We start from the raw sequence: 22,047 nt of genomic DNA, 5'->3' as shown, positions 1-22,047 counted from the left end.
TGACACAATTCTGGGAGGAGGTCTTTCGAGAACCAAGTCAAATAATTCAAGTAGCGTTGAAGCCAGAAGCCAAGCTGGTACTATATGGGGTATCGGGTCGAACTTCCAGCCTAGATAAGTACATTCTGATTTTTATAGCAGAAGTAGCGAGGTCACTGATCTTACAATACTGGCGCATGATTACAGTACCAACTCTTAAAATATGGTTCATGAAGTTGCAGAGGACAGGGCATTTTGAGGAAGCATACACCAGGAAGATGGGTAGCTTGACGAAATATCTTGGTGTTTGGGCACCATTGGAAATCATGGCTGCGCATACTGCATAATGGTAAGGAGGTGAACCTAGAATGCTTCCTTTTGACTTAATAGCAGAGGGAAATCAGGACCTCGATAGGGTCAAGGGACCATAATGCACAAGTTCTGTAAAGCACAAAGTACTTTTTTGAAAATATGATAAAGATCAATTCAAGATGTAGTCCTTCATTTTGCACATAATCTTATTATCTTACTGTAGCATGTTAGGTACGGTGGCCTCAATGGATTCTCTATTTGAATTTTAAGTACTGCTCTGGTAAAGGCTCCTCCAACACGATTAAGACAAATTAGTTTAGATATGATTTGGATCATTTTACGGATGTATACTACGGCTTTTGTTGGATACATAAGATTGATAAAATCTAGTTAAATATTGTAGCAATTGATGGGATAAGAATTTGCACAGGAAAAAGAAAGGGCAGGTATTTGTTAATGATCTGCTGTGTTGATACATAAGGTTTATACATTTTTGTAAAGTACTTTAGCACTTTATGGGATAAGAAGTTGCACAGAAAAAGAAAGGAGAGGTATTTGTTAACATACTAGAGAGCGTTTGCCTCCATTATGCCTGTTCTTTCGGATTTGTGAGGCCTATGGGCCTGATGTTTAACATCATTTACAATTTTTCCTGTACGTGATGGATTGTGAGTCTATGTTAATTTTTTGTATTACCGCCTTTTTATGTATGCAACCTCTGGTCTGGTGAATAATTTTGATTTTTTATAAATGTATTTGTTGTATATACTGGCAAATCTGCTCAATAAACTTTTATTTATAAAAAAAGATGAGTCTATAGTTATTGTCTTATATTAGAAACAAAAATACGACTAGCACAAATTAATGATCTGCGATATGCTTGCATAAAAAAAAAAAAAAAAAAAAAAAAAAAACTTTTCACAAGCTTTCCCTAATTTATGCAAACTCCTCACACCTTGCTTCAAACATGAGGAAAACTGTGTTTGCGTGCTAAAAAAGATATGAGGTGGGGATGGCTATGCATCGGGCAGTGGCGGTTGATGACATTTGAAAGTGATGGGGCATAAAAGCTGCGTATGACTTCTGTAGTGAGGAAGATTAATGGACAAATGTGGGGTCGGGGGTTCTCCCCAGAGGATAAGAAAATATGAAAAAAAGGTTGGCAAATTGTAAATTTTAAAGCAAATTAATTCAGTGAGAAAGCAAGGTTTATACAGAAGTTGGAACATACAGTCTTGAAATATTAAACACATTGAAAACCATCCCATATCACTGTATTGTGCACACTGTACATCACATACACTTTGGAAGAACATGCTCTAACCAGGCTTCAGGAAGCACCCACAGCTGCTGGCTGTGCTGCTGGCTGCAATCAGTCATATAGAAACATGCAGACATGTCTAAGTGGGGTGAAGTAAAGTGGGGGCTCTCTAAATGGGAACATGAAAAATACATTTCTGCGATTCCCACAGTGTGCCAGCAGACCAGTATTTTGGTTTCTCTCTGAGATGTTATTGCATCCAGAAACATAACACTACTGACATATCCCCAAAACGTACAGCACTATTTGCCTTCTTAATGGTTGTCAGCTGTTTAAGATAAACGAGTAACAATAATTCTGAAATTGTGAGACTGTGAATCAAATATTAATGAGGCCGGTGGAGGGAGTAGTGGTCTTCAGTTAGGTGTGCTCCATATTAGATATGTATGCCCTTTTCTCTGCACATCTGCCTCCTCACGTCTTTCCTCTTCAGTGCCCTCTTTTCAGTCTCCACCGAAAGCACTTCCTTGCATCTCTCTTACTTCACCACCCTAAAACATATATTGCTCTCACTCACAATTAAGTACTATATTTTCTTTTGTTTGCCTTGTAAATATTTTATCTGTGTACTCCCTTCACACACATTTACATAGCATTTCAATTGCAACTGGAATACAAGAGTAGTATTCTGTGTGCTCTGCAGAGGCAACCACTGACCTTAACGGTTTTTAACATTCAGTGTTTGTAAATTCAATCCATGCTTTTGTCATCCATGTTACAGGCATGAAGATAGGGCCAGTTTTAACACCATAAAAGCATGCAACTGTCTTTACTATAAACGCATATTTCTCCCTTTATGCCTGACTCGGACACTTGCATCAACTTTGCAAGGAAACAAAAACTGTGCTTGTATTTTGGATCAATTTTGCAGGCGAGCAAAGACTGTAGCTCCACATCTAAAGGGGTCAGTGACCTACAGCCAGGGCATAGGGTGGGTGTCAAAGTGGGGGAGGTTATTGAGACCAGGAGTCTCAGCATACTATATATAACACAAGTTTAGCATTGTAACATTTACCATTACAGAAGAAAAGGTGCCAAATCACACATGCTTGCATCGAGTCCTACCGTGTGCGAATGGGAAAGGGGGGTTCTATGCCTGTGAATGACAGATGTCTGCCCTCAGAAAGGAATGCAGACTCTGATGCCCGAAACTGACAGCGCCACTGGCACACACTGGATACTACCATAAACTACAATGGCAACAATGGGCTCTAGAAAGGTAAGCCCTGCATCGCATTGTGGATCTATGTTATATATTTCTTTTAGGCAGACATGTAGGAATTTCAGAGGGGCGCAGCTTCGGTGTCCTAAAAGGGAAACCACCCTTGGCATCAGGTTTTGATTATGACCAGCACCCTCCATGCCCAGTACCTTTGGGAAAGGTTACATTATGCATCATGTGCCTAGCGCTCTTACCTCAGAACATGCTTGGAGATCATGCTATTCCAGTACTGCACATAAGGCACGCCCTTTATTCATACAAACAGTACGGGTGTAACAGGGACCATCCTTATATGCACTTGACCACTAAATGTATATTCTTATAATGTTTGTGTCTTCTCCAGAAGTAAACAGTCATCAGGGGCAGAGTACAAACATTTTTGTCAGGACTGATGCGCTCATATTTTAAGGCACCCCAAGTATGATAATTGCATTGCAGGCTGCACTTCTTTGCATCCTACCACCAAATTTGGACTATGGGGAGGGGAGGAGCATTTCCCAGCATCCTGAGATGTTCACAGTTCCTTCCCAAGGCCAGGGTGCACTCACCATTTACGCTGTTTACAAGGAACCAGGACATTACTTCTCAAAGTGCGTCCACACTCTTATAATGACCCAAACACTGCTTTTCTAGTTTAAAAAAAATGAAATATGCAAGTGGTCTTCTCTGCAAGTGATGTGTAGATCTATCCAGCAGTTTTGAGAGCGTTTGGCATACACATTTCCTATCGAAGTTTGAGTGAGAAAGAGAACTTGCAACCCTGCTTGAGCTTAGTCCCCTTAACCAATCAGTGTTAAGCTTCCCAAGATAACAATTGCATGCATCCACTCTAAGACTGTGGGACAGATTTGTGGGGATGTCGAACTGCCTAAAGTTATAAGCATGCCAAAGTTTTTTCTTTGGAAATATCAAGAGTCTTCAAGAGGAGGCACCACTGGCTCTGTGGCAAATTTATATCCAGTTAGATGTTGAGAAAGTATGTCTAAAACACGAAAGAAATTAAGCAGATTGTGTTGAATCTGAAGCACACCTGTACGTTTGCTACATAACCGGTCCTTCACATTTTCAGACTTGTATGAGAAAAATTCTATCAGCTCATCCTCGTACTCTTCCGCAATACGCTCACACTGTGGAAAAAGAAAAGCAGAGATGGAGTCAGTCAGTGTGTTAAAGGAAGCATGTGTTTAATCACACAACTGAATCATCTTTAGCAATGAGGTGTATTATGTGCTATAGGTATTTCAGGCAGCAGCACAACTTCCACGCTGGACAGCATTTTAAGAGACACTGTCCATGAATATTCAAAATTAGACTTCACTCCTTTTTCCTTTCCTGAGTTGTTCACCCCGAGAAGACCCAGGGAAATATATGCCCACGGTAAATACATGTATGTAAATCATATAATGAAAAAGCAGTACCCATACAAATGGGAGGGTTTATTGCCATTAGATTCACTACTATGAATTTTCGGCTATTTTTAGCTTGACTTGTACAAAACTAACTGGATTTTACCTTGATATGAAGATATGTTGACCTTTGCAAAAAAAACTAACCTGAAGTACTCTCTCATTTCCTTTTGTAGGAGCATTTTGATAAGTGTTTCAAGGATTTAAAACAATATTTCTCAAGAATTAAAAAGGTGTGTTTTTTTCCGGAATGCTTATCATATTGCTTATCATATTTTGGACATTAACTTCTCAACTGCACCGCAACTTAATCTTTACCACCACTATTGTATTATGGTATGAGGGCAAGTACGACTTGCACGATTGAGCAAAATATAGGAGAAAATATTTATCTGAATGTTGTAGTCAGCACGTTTTTCTCCAGTGTTCTTAACAAAATATCCTAAGCATTTACTTTGTGGCACAAGTAAGGGAGGGAGGGGATCACGTATGACAACTGTGAGGAAACGTGGTGCATTATATGGTGTGGTTGTGCGACCTTACAATGTAATACACTTACCTACCCTTGACAGCTGTGGCACTGAGGATTTAAGCATTTAAAACAGCACTAAAACAATTGAAGAAACTGATACAACACTCAAGAAATCAAACACCATTTTATAAAAATAGACTGTAATTTTATAAGAATTTAGACACCAGAACAAAAAAGCTCCACCTGAGGGTGATGGAGATATAGATTTTACAAGCAATAATAAATCAAAGCAATTTCATTCAACCACGAACAAGCCTTGGCTAAGTCAACGAACTGGACACTTGGCAGCTTTTCCAAAGAAAACTTAAGTGTCAATGCGGTCGGTTACAAGGATTTGGGGTGACCAACTCCAGCAGGGAGCTAGTAAGGGGGACCAGGTCCTCAAGAACAGTTACCTTCACAGAAGAAGCAGACCTTCAGCAATTCCAAGCACTTTATCAGTGTAGCAATGGATTCCTATGGAGCAGTCCTGATGCAAGGGATGAAGGATGCTGAAGATGCTCTATAAATGCTGTGGATGCAATGCGGTTAGCGGGGGGTGTTCCTGCAGGGATCCCTCGGTTATGAAGATAGCGAGAGAGTCCTGGCTGCAGTGTCGATGTCCCACAAAGTCCTCTTCAGCCTGCCTGAAATCCAGTCGCCTGGACGATCAGCTGCCTTAGGCTTGGTCACAGGCCAATCCTTCCTGAGTGGATAACTTTTCTTCTGAGGGTCCCAGCAACTCTCAGACAGCACTCAGGTGTAACTCTGTGCATCAGGTCTTGGTGCTGCACGTCAATGATGGTAGCGGCTTGAAGAATTTGGGTTAACAACTTGAACCCAAGCAGGCTTCTTCATCTGTTGTGTTCCTGTGCTGCAAACGGGAGGCCCAACAGCTGGCCCTTGAAGTTCTCTTATTTTAAGTGGGCTCTGGAGACAGCTTCTCCCCGAGCAGAACAATGTAGACACAGTCCCTCGTTTCCCTAGCCACCAGGTGGAGTCTCTTATGAGCACAGCCTCTCTTTGTTGGTCCCTCAGTACAGCAGGGAAATCCTTCTTCCAAGTCAGTCAAGATCAGAGGGTGCCAAGGATGCCTCCATCATGCATGGAAAGTGCCCTCAGAGCAGGATGCGGTTGGTAACCATTGGGCTACAAAGTCACCTCCCAGCCAGCGACCACTATCTGTCAAGTGTGGCATCTGGCTATCCCAGGATGCACCATTCTGCCTACTGCCAAGATGACGAGACCCCTCTCTTGGGTTTCAGACCTCCCTAGCACGTGGCTACCTCAGGGATATACACACCCCTGGGGAAAAGAGTTTAGCAACTGGTCTTCCTTCTCTGCTCCCTGGGCCAACCTGCCTACCTCAACAGTGGGCAGCCCTCCCCGTGGTGTTACACATCTGCTTTTCAAAGGCAGCTTCATCTTTGAAGCTTGACTTTTGAGGCTTCCTGCAGGAGGGAGATGACACCTCCCTGGCCTGCAAATGGCCCATTGTTCTCCCGGTTGACAGTTCTTAGCACATCTCCGTAGGAGGGCAAAAAGCTGTCTTGTGGACCAGGCTCCATGTGAGCCCAGGAAGACACAGGAGCTTCATAAGCAACAAAGTGGCAGCTTTGCTAAAGCTGTACACTGCAACAAGTTACATTAATTTCAACTTGAGATACAAGTAGGGCTATGTAACAAGCTGTTTGATACCTTGAAGTGCATACTCTGGTTGCAATATTCAGGAGTTAGCACAGCTGAAGGGTCAGTGTGTAACACTGTACTCATTAATTGGGCGTCAAAGTCTTTCCACAGTGAAAATGGTAATTTTGTGAGTTTTACTGTCGGGACCTGTAAAGTACATGGCCTGCTTGTGTCATATTGCAGATTGCCTTTAGGGCTTGGTAGACCTGCCAGAAAGGTGACATACACACATATCCAGGGGATGTGGTGACTGTGTTGTTGCTTTCAAAGACAAAATCAGGCTAGCAGTGCACAACTGCTTTACCACCAGACTGCAGTGGCAGACTGGAGGACTGGTTTCACTTGGGGTACATCCAAGGTAACACAATCAGTGCCGCAAACCCTGGGGTACCCCTCTAACTCACATGCCCTGGGTACCATTTAATGGGAACTTATAGGTAAGCTAGCTATTTCCGATTGGGTATAGCCAATTCAACACACACTTTAGGGTCAGGGCACTGACACTGAGGTCTGGTTAGCAGGCCTCGGTGCATTCTGAGAGTGGTAAAACCTGCACCATCAGTCAGAAAAATTTGGGAGTGACAATATAAAAGAAGAATTTTCTTACAGCAATAAAAACTGACACACCTAGAATTAAGCCAGACAAAAGAGACTATAATGGCTGAAAAGTATACACAATACCAATAGGAGTAATCTGTACCCCCTACTAAGTGCAACACTACAAGGAGAGTCACTGCCACTTATCCTGATGAGAGAAGGGAATGTCCTAAAAATCTGCCCTCCCACTGTGCAACAAAGGCCCCAAGCATAGCATGTGGTAGTGTCAAGGTTACTACAGTGCCCCCCCTTTTCTAGATGCAGTGATGGATGTGTTTCTGGAGATGAGCGCAAGTCGTAGATTGATTACCCACATGTATAGGGTCCTCAAGGAGGACAGAGTGGAAGATTTTCTCCCCCGGGATTTTCTCCCCCGCACCCCACGTTGAAAGTTTGACAGTTGTGGGATGCAGACCTAGGGAACAATTAATGATGCAGAATGGAAAGTGCTGTGTGCGCTGGTTAAGGAAGTGTCCAGCAACGGGTGCTTCAGCTGGCGCATTTTCTCTATTGCATCTATAGGACACTCATCAATTTGCCTAAAATATATGCACATAGATCCCATGTATGACCTCGATGCGGAGCATGCAAAGCCACATTTGCACGGATGACAGGATTTGCACCGGGGTCAATCACTGTTGGCAAAAGGTAGTGCAGCGATTAAATATGGTGACAAAAAAGTTCAACGCTTAAACACAGCATACTAAGAATTATCCCAAAACCTAGGTGTAAGGAAATGCCTCCTTGGCATGGTTACCCCCTGACTTTTTGCCTTTGCTGATGCTAAGTTTTGATTTGAAAGTGTGCTGAGGCCTGCTAAGCAGGCCCCAGCACCAGTGTTCTTTCCCTAACCTGTACTTTTGTTTTCACAATTGGCACACCCTGGCATCCAGGTAAGTCCCTTGTAACTGGTACCCTTGGTACCAAGGGCCCTGATGCCAGGGAAGGTCTCTAAGGGCTGCAGCATATCTTATGCCACCCTGGGGACCCCTCACTCAGCACAGACACACTGCTTGCCAGCTTGTGTGTGCTGGTGAGGACAAAACGAGTAAGTCGACATGGCACTCCCCTCAGGGTGCCATGCCAACCTCACACTGCCTATGCAGTATAGATAAGTCACCCCTCTAGCAGGCCTTACAGCCCTAAGGCAGGGTGCACTATACCATAGGTGAGGGCACCAGTGCATGAGCACTGTGTCCCTACAGTGTCTAAGCAAAACCTTAGACATTGTAAGTGCAGGGTAGCCATAAGAGTATATGGTCTGGGAGTCTGTCAAACACGAACTCCACAGCACCATAATGGCTACACTGAAAACTGGGAAGTTTGGTATCAAACTTCTCAGCACAATAAATACACACTGATGCCAGTGTACATTTTATTGTAACATACACCCCAGAGGGCACCTTAGAGGTGCCCCCTGAAACCTTAACCAACTACCTGTGTAGGCTGACTGGTTTAAGCAGCCTGCCACACTCGAGACATGATGCTGGCCACATGGGGAGAGTGCCTTTGTCACTCTGTGGCTAGTAACAAAGCCTGTACTGGGTGGAGGTGCTTCACACCTCCCCCTGCAGGAACTGTAACACCTGGCGGTGAGCCTCAAAGGCTCACCCCCTTTGTTACAGCACCACAGGGCACTCCAGCTAGTGGAGTTGCCCGCCCCCTCTGGCCACGGCCCCACTTTTGGCAGCAAGGCCGGAGGAGATAATGAGAATAACAAGGAGGAGTCACTGGCCAGTCAGGACAGCCCCTAAGGTGCCCTGAGCTGAGGTGACTAACTTTTAGAAATCCTCCATCTTGCAGATGGAGGATTCCCCCAATAGGGATAGGAATGTGACCCCCTCCCCTTGAGAGGAGGCACAAAGAGGGTGTACCCACCCTCAGGGCTAGTAGCCATTGGCTACTAACCCCCCAGACTTAAACACGCCCTTAAATTTAGTATTTAAGGGCTCCCCAGAACCTAGGAACTCAGATTCCTGCAACCTAAGAAGAAGAGGACTGCTAAGCTGAAAAACCCTGCAGAGAAGACGGAGACACCAACTGCTTTGGCCCCAGCTCTACCGGCCTGTCTCCCCCCTTCTAAAGACACTGCTCCAGTGACGCTCTGCCCAGGGACCAGCGACCTCTGAATCCTCAGAGGACTTCCCTGCTCTAGAAGGACCAAGAAACTCCCGAGCACAGCGGCCCTGTTCACCCAAGACTGCAACTTTGTTTCCAATGGAGCAACTTTAAAACAACTACATCTCCCGCCGGAAGCGTGAGACTTGCTACTCTGCACCCAACACCCCCGGCTCGACTTGTGGAGAAACAACACTTCAGGGAGGACCCCCCGGCGACTGCGAGACCGTGAGTAGCCAGAGTTGTCCCCCGAGCCCCCATAGCGACGCCTGCAGAGGGAATCCCGAGGCTCCCCCCGACCGCGACTGCCTGCTTCCCAGATCCAGACGCCTGGTAAAGACTCTGCACCCGCAGCCCCCAGGACCTGAAAGATCGGAACTCCAGTGCAGGAGTGACCCCCAGGAGGCCCTCTCCCTTGCCCAGGTGGTGGCTACCCCGAGGAGCCCCCCCCCCCCCTTGCCTGCATCGCTGAAGAGACCCCTTGGTCTCCCATTGATTTCCATTGGAAACCCGACGTGTGTTTGCACACTGCACCCGGCCGCCTCCGTGCTTCCGAGGGTGTACTTTCTGTGCTAACTTGTGTCCCCCCCAGTGCCCTACAAACCCCCCCTGGTCTGCCCTGCGAAGACGCGGGTACTTACCTGCTGGCAGACTGGAACCGGGGCACCCCCTTCTCTATTGAAGCCTATGCGTTTTGGGCACCACTTCGAACTCTGCACCTGACCGGCCCTGAGCTGCTGGTGTGGTAACTTTGGGGTTGCTCTGAACCCCCAACGGTGGGCTACCTTGGACCCAAACTTGAACCCCGTAGGTGGTTTACTTACCTGCAAAAACGAACTAACTCTTACTACCCCCAGGAACTGTTAAAAATGGCACTGTGTCTAGTTTTAAAATAGCTATATGTGATTTATTTTTAAACTGTGTATGCTATTTTGATTATTCAAAGTTCCTAAAGTACCTACCCGCAATACCTTTCATCTGAAGTATTACATGTAAAATTTGAACCTGTGGTTCTTAAAATAAACTAAGAAAATATATTTTTCTATACAAAAACCTATTGGCCTGGAATTGTCTTTGAGTGTGTGTTCCTCATTTATTGCTGGTGTATGTACAACAAATGCTAAACACTACTCCTTTGATAAGCCTACTCCTCGACCACACTACCACAAAATAGAGCATTAGTATTATCTCTTTTTGCCACTATCTTACCTCTAAGGGGAACCCTTGGACTCTGTGCATACTATTCCTTACTTTGAAATAGTGCATACAGAGCCAACTTCCTACACTAGGGAAACGAGAACTGGTACAGGTTTGACAAGTTGGGAGTGGTGCTACCAACGTGATGCATAGCCATACACTTTGTCAGGCCAAGGGGGATAGACAATAGTGTGCTATCTGATAGAGTGGTCTCTGTCAGAGAAGCTTAAAATGCAACATCTCATGACAGACGATACGGCAATGGAAAATACTCACTTGTAATCTACAATGATATGGAAAATGACAGAGAGAGGACAATGAAGAGAAGACTACTGTAGGGGTAGCATGCAACAGGAAATATAGATTTAGGAGCTCTGGTATCTAGGAATGATTATGCTGTGTGGAGTAAATAGGGGTACAATAAGATAGGTCATAATAAGGTAGTCTCAAGAATAATTATGTTGATGTTATTGGTCTTGAAAGATTGTACTGAATATTCATGTGCATGAAATGATTTGCTGATCAAATGATAATGGGGTTATATGAGTTTTATGCAAGGTAATGAGTCTCATTTTCTTTTACAAATCAACAAAAACATGGAAAAATTAAAGCTCTTAAGAAATGCACCTCTGAGGTTATCCTGTGATTTTGAATTTTTTCAAATGAAATAAAGGTTTTGAGGTACCTTGTTTTTACACCAAACTCACCTTTTGAATTGCTTATTTACTGGGAGGTCAGCAGTAAAAAGGGTTACGTTCTCCACATTTTTATCGAGCAGGGTGTTGCACATTTTATATAACATTCTTGTCAAGTAACTGAACATTAGGATTTACTATTATTACTTTTAAGTTGTTAAAATGTGGCTTATGAAACCTATACATGCTTTAACCCCGCATGAAGACTTGTTAAAGGTGCACATAAGAAGGGCTGCTCACACTATTTGACCAGATTATTTTCCTGAGATGTGGCATTTTGCATCAGAATTGTAACATGATCGCTATGTTTGATATTAAGAAATATATACAGGGGAGTAAGCATGGCAAATACAGTCAAACTCAGAGTAAACACTGAACAAACATACAAGAGGCTAAAGTTTTTTTTTAAGCATAGGAGTGTCAGACTTAAGTCCCTGAAGGATGGCTGTATGAAAGATTTTCAGGCTAAGGGCTGTCAATATGAAGGATCTTCATCTAAATTAGTTGTACACACTTATCTAACTTCGTGCCATTGACTTTTCACAGGGCATCCATAGAGAGGCATTTATCAAAGCATGGAGTACAGGTTTGTGGACCTTTTAACATTTGCCTAGAAAGTAGGTAATTGCACAGCTGTGGCAGAGGGTGCATATGCTGAACTCCATCGCTCGAAGCTCTGAGGCCAATCATGGGAGCTCTCATTCCAGAGCCACTTACTGCAAACTTCAGGTTGGTAGTCACGTCTTTGTCAAGCTTGGTGCCCGACAGATCCATCTTGGTGCCGTCCCGGGATAGGACACGTACATACGTCTTGCGCTGCGTGGACGAGTCTATCTTCTCCCCATAGTCTGCCATCTTCTCACAGACGCGCTCTAGGAGCTCGGTTAAATGAGCCTCAGATCGTGCATAGGGTACCTGCAGCGAGAGCAAGAAGGGGACGATGAAATACAGCCAATGGCGCACATCAACGCACAAGCTGCTATGTCTCACTGGCACTGCCTGCGAAGCGAAACTGAAAACAAGTCCTAAACCAGAAGATTTAGTACCTAACATACATTCAAAATACGAACATCTTTGTTGGTAGCAGAGTAATAATTTAATCAGACTGGTGAAAAATAAAGGCCCTCAGCCACAACCGCCGCCCGCCAAGTTTAAACCGCCGGACGGCCGCCAATGTGAACACACTCCCGCGGGGCCTATTTGGAGATCCCCTTTGGTTTCCGCCCTCCGGCCCAGCGGGGATCCCGGGCGCAACATGGGAGCCAGCTCCAAATGGAGCCGGCGGTGTTGCGGCTGTGCGACGGGTGCAGTTTCACCCGTCACGCTTTTCAGTGTCTGCTATGCAGACAGTGAAAAGCTGCATGGGGCCCCCAGGGACCCCACGACTCCCCTTTCCGCCAGGCTTTTCATGGCGGTTCAAACCACCATGAAAAGGCTGCCGGGAGGGAGACTCGTAATCCCCTGGGCGGGGGATTTAAACCGCTGGGACAAAAGTGGCGGGAAACCGCCGGTGCGACCGCGGCGCTTTCGCCATGGTCGTAAATTCCAAGGAAGCACCGCCAGCCTGTTGGCGGTGCTTCCAACAAAACAGCCCTGGCGGTCAAAGAACGCCAGTGTTGTAATGACCCCCAAAATGTTGCTAAATCATGCTAAGATTATCTGCAACAAACAGTCACGGAAAAGCTTATATTTTATAAATACTGAAAGCTGGTGGTCTTTAGGAGAAAGTATTTTGTAACCAATAACGTATACAGCCCAAATTAAGCGCCTTTTGCTTTTGGCATTCTCTTTCAGTTCAAAGCACACCAATTTAGCCAACATCTTCATTTTCAAACCATACCAATGACCTAAAAAAATAAAAATAAAAAGTATCATTGTATTGCCAAGTGCATCTTGTATGAATTATTCTTACCTTTTGAACTTCAACCACAAACAAGTATACATTTTATTTGTTTTTTAAAAACTACTTTCGGATGATAATGTATGGTTGAGAAACTTCTGAAAAGTCATATTGCTGCAATGTATCAAAGATCCTTATAAATGAACTTCTCCATAAAAGCATAAGATTATTTTCTGCTTCTTTTCCAACCATGTATGCTATTCAAATTATGAACTGAATGCATACTTACCTCATTTAGGCCAGGATACTGATGGATATAAGGAATGAGCTAACGCGCCTGAAATAACAATATTCTCGAACATAATAGGACATGACCAGTCATCTATTTAGCTGTAACACTCACAAGCTTGCATCACTGGGCTCTCGCCCTGTTCTTCAGTGCTCTCTTGCTTCATAGGAAGATGCGCACTGAGCAAATATCAGTAAATACGTACACAGCGTTCTCAAAATAAAACTGAGTAAAAGATGAACAACTTTTAGTGATACAGTCGGCTGCTTTCAGGCAATCTGCCATCCCTGCACTCACAAGCAGAGTTAAGTCTCTGTTTAAGCAACAGCACAAAGGAAACATATTGAGGCAGAGATAAAAGGAAGTGATGCTTGCTCACTGTGTTGGTACTAGGAAGTGAGTAAGTCAGTAGAAAAAAAAAAAAAAAAAAACACAACAACAAACAAAGAAACCACGCACTTCTCTTTAAAGGAACGTTTTTAATTTGGTAACACATTTGAGTGGCGGACTGTGGGTCAGCATTTGCGATTCAATTTTACAGGCTTCAAAGGTTATTCACAGAATGACTTAGTACAAATAACCCTACAGCCTATTCAGAGGATTTCAAGATGCCCCCATAGGTAGGTATATACAATTCACCTGAAAGAAACTTACAAAAATTAATAAAAATAAAATCATGCACTCACCGGGTGCGTCTGGTTTAAGTGGAGAGCAGTACGAGTGATATGTCTAGATGGACCAGTAAGACGCAAATAATTGTTCTCTGGTTCAAATAAATCACATATAGCTAGTTTTAAAATAGCTATATGTGATTTATTTGAAAAGTGTATATGCTATTTTGATTATTCAAAGTTCCTAAAGTACCTACCTGCAATACCTTTCATTTGAAGTATTACATGTACAATTTGAACCTGTGGTTCTTAAAATAAACTAAGAAAAGATATTTTTCTATACAAAAACCTATTGGCCTGGAATTGTCTCCGAGTGTGTGTTCCTCATTTATTGCTTGTGTATGTACAACAAATGCTTAACACTACTCCTCTGATAAGCCTACTGCTCGACCACACTACCACAAAATAGAGCATTAGTATTATCTCTTTTTGCCACTATCTTACCTCTAAGGGGAACCCTTGGACTCTGTGCATACTATTCCTTACTTTGAAATAGTGCATACAGAGCCAACTTCCTACACACAGTATTTAAGCTGATGAGTTAAGGATTCTTGAGATGGAAAAGGATCCTTATATGGCTCGGGAGAGTGTGCATCCCTGCCCTGAATTTCCCACATCAAGTTTCTTATGGCTTTTTGATTTTTGGCCTCGGAGTACATAACAGACATTTGTGTTGGCTGTGGGCCCACTGAGAAATGTGACTCAGAACTGTGCTGCGTGGCCTGGAGGAGCACACCATATACATCCTGCTCTCCCGAACCTACTACCTTCACCTCACTAAACGTGGAGGGCAGACAGTGGATCGTAGGGGTAGGACTGGCCTTTTTACAGGGCACCTGCCAAGGAGAGCGGACTACTGTTCTCTCCTGTTTTTAAACTGGTTTATCTTTGAACTCTGTAACTAGGTGAATCCCTCCATCCTTGTGGGACATAGCTTACATATGTATGTTTACCTGATGTGCATTAGGGTATGCATGGAGTACATACGCTGAGAATGACTGTGGCAGGCCAGGAATCCATTTTGATTTCTTAAAACCAAGTGGTATATATGATGGAGTCTTAATAGACCCGGTTAGTCAGCAGTATGAAATGCAGGGCTCATCCAAATCATTCCTGAGATCTTTTGTAGTGGGCTCAACCTTAGAGTGTGGCTGGTAAACGAGACAGTGGGTCTATTTCATGTCTAACACTTGAAAATAAAGAATGTGGCTTGAATACACAACAGTCCGGAAATGCCTGAACCGGGTCCAGGAGCTAGATTTGTGGAATACACAGACTGCCAACAAATCTGATAATAAGTATAGGGCAGAAATCCACCAATATGCATACACATTTTTTCATCAACCAGAATTAAGGACCCTAATAGTGGAGACAGAGAAATACTTCTCTGCTTCAGGGTTGGGAAGTTCACCAACTGACAAACCTTCTTTGCCAGGTTTGTAAACATAAACCTGGAAGTTCTACAACCTGCCAAAAGAGGTGCACTAGACCCGTTTTGAAAGAGAGGGTTGACCGTTGAGGAGGGGTGCTTGAGATGCCCTTGCACAAAGGAACGGAGGACTGTGAGGAGCTGGGGCAGGATAAACTGAAAGCAGCAAGCTGCAAGCCCAGCAAAGAATCTGCACTGCCATGCCATATAGTGAAGCCCTGAATTCCTGGCATCCCTGCAGCAAGCCAAAAAGAAAATCTCCTGTGATGGTTTGGTGCTTATGAAGAATTGCAACAGTCTTCATCAGTTGCCTCAGAAGATGAAGAAGTGCCTGCGATGGTGCAACATTATAGAAGAACCAGAACCACATTTGGTGGCTTTATCCCAAGAAACAAATGCCTTCAGAAGTCTGGAGCTAAGCACAGAGTCTAGTTACGTCTAACTCCACTTTGACCACTGCTGTAACCTCGGGTAGGCCCTCTGCCTTGCTTTTGGGAGATGAACTTTGTTTGGGCCAGGGTAAGATCCACAAAAGACGATCCATCCGACTGCAATCAGAGCATCACCTTGACTTCGGTTTTCACAGCGCCGCCTTTGCAAACAGGAAGAGAGCAATTGCGCACAGAAAGGGTAGGCTTGAGACACCAACAGCCTCAGCCAGGTGTGGGCAGGGTATGTGTGTTTTTTTCCAGTAGGACTGCATGCACGTGGGAGCTATGTAGCCTATGCCCTCAGCTAGAAGAAAGCAGCCCGGACTGCAGAGGACTAATATAAAAGATACAGTGCAAGAGTAAGACATTAGGAGGATAACTTAGGCTTTGGGACAATTCATGTTCTACCAGGAACCTATCACTTTCAGGGGGTTACGCTGTGAACCTACAGAAGTGTTAAGCAATGCTCACCACCACTTTTTTCCCACTGAAACAATGTGTCTTAACTAGCACCAACAGTATCTGTATTAGACGTTACCAATGGGAACTTCCAAAACAATACCAGTTGGTCCGCTTACACTGTAGTTACTTTCTTGATAACTGTGTACCACAGTATTGACCTCTGCTCTTTGTGTACAGTATTGCACCGTGTATAAAGTAAAACTACTTTTCTTTTAAGTAGACGCAAAGGGAGGACAACATTTCACTGACTGAAAAAGACGCTCACTATTACAATTTGAGCCAATAACTCCTGTTTGCCAGTGGATCCCTAAAATAGTTCTCTCAAGCACAATTCAAGAAACTACCAGTCCAAATGAAGGATTTTAGATACCTGGTAGTAAAATACAATTTTATCTTCCCTGAATTAATTAAATCAAGCCTTGACACTTGGCTGCACTAAGAACTCTGAAGAAAATAGCTAATTCCTGAAAACATACACATCTAGAAGCCCTAATGCAAAATAGTATACAGAAAAAAAAAAGAAAAAAAAAAGAAAAAAAAAAAATGTAACAGAAAAAAAAGGTCTCTGTATGCTTTCCGATTTATGTGGATAGCATTCCACTGGCTTGCACTAATGTATAAACAACACTATTTTGTTAACTCAAACATCTTGTTTCTTTCAACTGGATTTTACAGGTAATCCTCCGTTTTACATATAAATAAGACACCAGCGAATTAATGTCCATAGGAGCTTTAAAGTCACATAAACAATAAGAATTACAGGAGAAATGCGTTCTCAAACATCTCATCAATTGGTAAGCCGATAGACCTCAATTTGTGACTGCTTTCTGGTATGACGTTTGCTTTTGCCAAAGTAAAAAAAAAAACTAAAAAAAAAAAAAAACAGGAGTTGGGCCTAGAATAAGAGGATTTGTGTGTCGGAAAACAGTGTTTGAATAACATTTCGGACACGTATTCCTGCACATAAATTACGAGTATTTGTTCCCGGAATGGGGATTAACATGTAGACCCAGAATTATGTGAAGTCCTCATTCAGGGGACTAATATGCTTCCATTTCTTTACTGCTCTGAGATAGTATGTTGAAGGGGGTTGGGATGCTCCAAGAGACAGTTATAGGCTGTGCACTAACAGGAGAGTGTTGTCCTGATACACCCCACACACCATCAGCTAGTGAGGAAGGGAGGTGAGAGGAACGGAGGGTGGAGGTCAGGGGCATAGGCTATGCTGTACTCGCTGCCCAAGCCTCTTGATTATCTGGCTGTAAAATCTGGAGTGGTGTTAAAAACACTAGTGCAGGAAAAGTGGGCCAGTTATAATTTGGCATCGTGGTACTCCACTTTTGAATACTGCCCTATCCACCTTCTAATTTGCAACAAGAGTGATGGATGGATTGCTTGAATTAATCGCAGCCACTGGCAATCAGCTTGTTTGCATTCCAGTCGATCGTTTTTCACCCACCATGCCACTCTAGACAAAGGCACACCTTTTGCAAATCAGTACCAACCCTGCTCCTCATGGGCATAGTCCTAAACTGCTGGGCAAGGACCACTCCAGAAGGGACCACATGCAACCCCTGACCAGTTTCGACTAGTTCAGGGAGGACATGGCCTTGCAGTTCAGGCTGGACTGTTCTTACTGGAGCAGGGTCAAAACTGATTTGCATATGGCTAGACGCAACTTAGGTGGCATAGTGGGGGAAAAAAACAAAGGGTCGGAATGCTACCCAATGCAATTGCTACTGGTTAGACTTACTGCAAGCATTCCACCTATTATCTTCTGTGTGTTTTCAATGCCCAGGAGTATGCAGACATGCATCTCTTACTCTGTGCCACTGGAGCCAAGATGCACCCAGCTTACAAGCCCCTATCAAGGCAAAAACATTCAGAAAGGTCATAGTATGGCAGTTTGGGCTGACTGTTCCTTCTGGAGCAGAGTCAAGTCTGATTTGCATATGGCTAGGTCCAAACTGAGGTAGCATAGTGGGCAAAAGAACAATGGGTTGGAATGCTACTCCAAGCAATTGCCAATAGTTAAACTTATTGCAAGCATTCCTCCAATCACCTTTTGTGCGTTTCCCCTTTTAATGTGGCAACTGAGAGCTATTCCAACTCTCACTTTATGTGAAGCATTTTGAGAGCTTTCCTGAATTAACAGGAAGCTGGCACCAGTGTTTAATTTCACAGTTTTACATGATGGAAGATTCACCCCCCTCCCTCGCCATTCACAAGGTGGAAGTCACTCTACCTCAGACACTGATTGACTGCCATCTGGGTTTATCCTGAATGAACCCGTCTGAATAGTCTTCTTTGGGTCCACCTGTGAGATTTCCCACTCCAGCTCATCCACAAGTGCTCGACACGCTAGAACACAAAAGAAAGAAAGAAAGTGTGCTAGACCTGCTGTATACTGATGTATAAAAGCATTGCAACTGCTAACCCACAACCTTCTCTGCAATCCCTGGGGTTATCATCAGTGAACAAGGCTTTTTGCTCTAAAACTTTCAATTTCAGTCCCGGATTTGCACATCTGAGGCCCAGGAAGGTCTGTGGGAACTAGGGGAGGTCTAGGATTTGCAAATACAACATAGTATTTGTGAATCCTGTTAGAAAAAGCATTTTATTTTAATACTTTGGGTGCCCAGTCTTCCAAGTGGATCAGGAAAGATCTTTTTTATGTTTCCCAACACAGTGCACCATGTGGGTATTAGGAGTGGCTGAAACATAAAAATTTCTGTGACAGGTAAGCAATTAGATGCAGCGGATTTGTGACTCTGCAATTAACGAAAAGAGAAAAAAGCTTTGTAGTTCAATGGGCCATCTTTATGGGGTTTTTTTGTAGTGGATTTGTGAATCCTCAGAGTTTCGAAAGCAGAGGATCTGCAAATTAGTTGACCAGCTCTCTCAACTTTAACCTCTTTATGCCCAACCCAAGCTTTTTTTTAAATGCTAACTGCTCAAATATTACTGAACGGATTTACACCAAACCAACATTTTTTTTTTTTTGTTGAAAATATTTTATTGAATTTACATTACATATCTGGTTACCATAATTTGTATTTACATTGGTAGGATTTGGTTAGTTTGATATAAGATTTACATTCAAACAAAAACGACATAAACATAACTTAGGTCTTGTTGTAACACTCAAAGTATTTGTCTGCTGCGTCTGGTTGTTGGGTCTTGCAGTGTGATATTTGGTTGCCCCTCATTTAACTACTTGATTACATTGTTCCCTGCTGTTTCATGTTTTGTTTTGTGGTGTGGGGGATGCCGGACTGATGTCTATTTTTGGTATGTGTTGTGGTTATACTTATTGTTCGTATTCCGATTATTTGCTGATCACGTGGTTACCGCTGTTGAGAGCTGCAGTTTGAAGGTGTGGGTATGAGTGCCCTTTCAGTCAATATGATGTGGCTCGACCAGTTTGCATTGTTATATTAGAGGTGGTCGGGTACCATTGAACTACTCACTCGTGCTGTATCTTTGTCCAATTCATGGTGGTCTCTCATCATTCTTAGCCACTAGTTTTGTTACCAATGTTTCCCAGGCTTCACATCCTGTGTGTGATTGGCCCTCTCCTGCTAATTTTCGTAGTACCTGGTATTCTGTACGGGCCCAGCACAGTGTCAGGGCGTGTCAAGTTTTCAAATCTGGTGCTCTTGGCACTTTCCAATTCATAGCTATCAATCTTTTGTACATCACGTACGCTAGGTCTGCAGACTTATGTAGGTGCCTATGTTTCTTTTCTCTCGGTCTCATCCCCAACAGGCAGGATTTAGGGTTGACTGCAAATACAAGACCCGTCAGTCCTGAAACTTCTTCTACCACTCCACTCCACATGCACCTGGGCACATGCCCAAACCATATGGTAGAAGTGTGCCAATGGGGCATTACATCGAGGACAGGTTGGGTCCGATCCAGGGAACATATGTTTAATCCTAGCTGGTTATAGGTATGTTTGGTGTGTGTAGTTGAATTGTGTGTAGCGAAATCTAGAATTTCTCAATACCACCCCCCCAGAGTGTGGTATAGAACTTTCAGCCAGTCCTATTGTGGTATTGGGTTTGGCAGTACTGTATTCCATCTATCTCTTACATTCTCCAAATTAGGTTCAGGGGAATTATTCAGAATTTTGTATAAGTTCGGCACTACTTTTGTTTGATTATCATATTGCAGCACATAAAGTAGTGTGGGGGAGATCTCCGGTTCTTTGTCCCCGGCCTCCCATGTCTTTTTAATCGAATGACCTATCGCATAATAAGCTATAAATTGCCCTGGATTCACTGCTGTGAGGGCTTGTATGGATTCAAATGTCATTAGTCTCCCCTCTTCAAAGCAGTCTCCTATCATCAGTATGCCCGCCTCCGTCCAGGTCGTAAGTGAGTGCGTCCAAGCCACGTTAGCCCAGCCAGGAATCAATCCCAGGGGAATGAGCGGCGTGTAGGGGCACACCCGGTGTCCTTTTTGTATGTATCTCTTCCAACATGCATGTGCCACTGCCATTAACAGATTCTCAGATGCCCCTTTCACTGTTTTGTTAGCCATGTGAGCAATGGTTCTCCCTATAATCGCGTCAACACCCATGTGGATTCTGCCAGGGTGGGTCTATGTATCCAGTTCAGTATCCACTGTAACTGTGCGGCAGCGTAGTAAAGTTCTAAGTTAGGGGCACCCAAGCCTCGCTCGCCAATTGGGCGCTGCAGTGTGGTGAGTGAGACGCGCGCTCTGTCCCCTCCCCATATGAGCTGCAGTAGGACTGTGTTCAAATCCCGGAAGAATCTCTTAGGGACCCCGATTGGCAATGCCGCGAAGTAGTACAACAGCCGGGGCAGTAACAGCATGTTCGCCACCGCCACTCTGCCCAGAGGTGATAATGGCAATTTACTCCAGAAACGCAGCGACCCCTTCATGGAGCCTAGTGCTTGCCCCAGGTTACCATCTCTAAGATCCTCGGTTCTGTGGTAAATATGGACCCCCAGATATTTGAATGTATCAAAACACCACTTCAGGTGTCCCGTGGGGGCAGTTTCTATTCTCATCGGGGACCAGATTGTTAGTAGAAACACACATGACTTTTCCCAGTTTACCACCAAGCCTGATATCTCCCCATATTCAGTCAAGAGTGAGATTACTGAGGGTATCAGCTCGCTTCCTTTCCGCACGTATGTTAGGGGGTCATCTGCATACAATGATATAACGTGGTGCAGCCCATTCCTGATAATTCCCCATCTATCTTTCATTGCACGTATTTGAGTCGCTAATGGCTCCATCGCTATAGCAAACAATAAGGGAGAGAGGGGGCATCCCTGCCTAGTGCCTCTAGTGATATGGAAGCTATCGGAAATAATCACTCCTGTTTTCACCCTGGCTTGTGGGCTGGCGTACAGTGTCTGTACCCATTGTATGTAGTTAGGGCCAATTCCCATACTCTGCATAGTGGCAAACAGAAAGTCCCACCCTAGCGTATCAAATGCCTTCTCAATGTCTAGTGATAGTACCACCTCGTCATTACACCAAACCAACATAAGCATAATGTGTATAAAGTTTTACATTTGTCACAATTCTGGTGCAATTCCTTTCAGCAGTTTTTTTCTGCATGTGGTTCCCACTTGATGGATCTGCGCAAAACTTGCCATGAAGACCCAAAGTGGATATATATTTTTTTGAAGTTTTGTATAGATTCATTGAACAGCACCAAAGTTATTGACAAAACACACACACACGTGTGCCTAATTTTTTATGTTTTGGAAATGTTATCTGGTATGGTCAAACAGTGATTCCTGAACACAGATGAAACATTATAACCAGAATTCCAAAAACCCTGTAGCTCATCACAGTAAGACATTGTGTGTTTGCCAAAGTGGCCTTTAGGCATCTG

The 22,047-nt window shown here is 43.8% G+C and overlaps 1 protein-coding gene across 1 annotated transcript in view; it reads right to left on the bottom strand.

Moving 5' to 3' along the window:
• Positions 1–22,047, bottom strand: part of CNPY2 (canopy FGF signaling regulator 2) — a 42,865-nt gene that overhangs the window by 3,025 nt on the left and 17,793 nt on the right. The window contains exons 3-5 of the mRNA XM_069230550.1: positions 18,415–18,530; positions 11,765–11,962; positions 3,865–3,961 (exon numbers count right to left, since the gene is read on the bottom strand). Coding sequence (XP_069086651.1) covers positions 3,865–3,961; positions 11,765–11,962; positions 18,415–18,530 — 411 coding nt within the window. The remainder of the gene's footprint in view (positions 1–3,864; positions 3,962–11,764; positions 11,963–18,414; positions 18,531–22,047) is intronic.

The sequence above is a fragment of the Pleurodeles waltl genome, chromosome 4_2 (assembly GCF_031143425.1).
Source record: "Pleurodeles waltl isolate 20211129_DDA chromosome 4_2, aPleWal1.hap1.20221129, whole genome shotgun sequence".
Taxonomy (NCBI): Eukaryota; Metazoa; Chordata; class Amphibia; order Caudata; family Salamandridae; genus Pleurodeles; species Pleurodeles waltl.
Note: the sequence above shows the minus strand (reverse complement) of the source record. Positions and strands in the feature narration are given on the sequence as shown.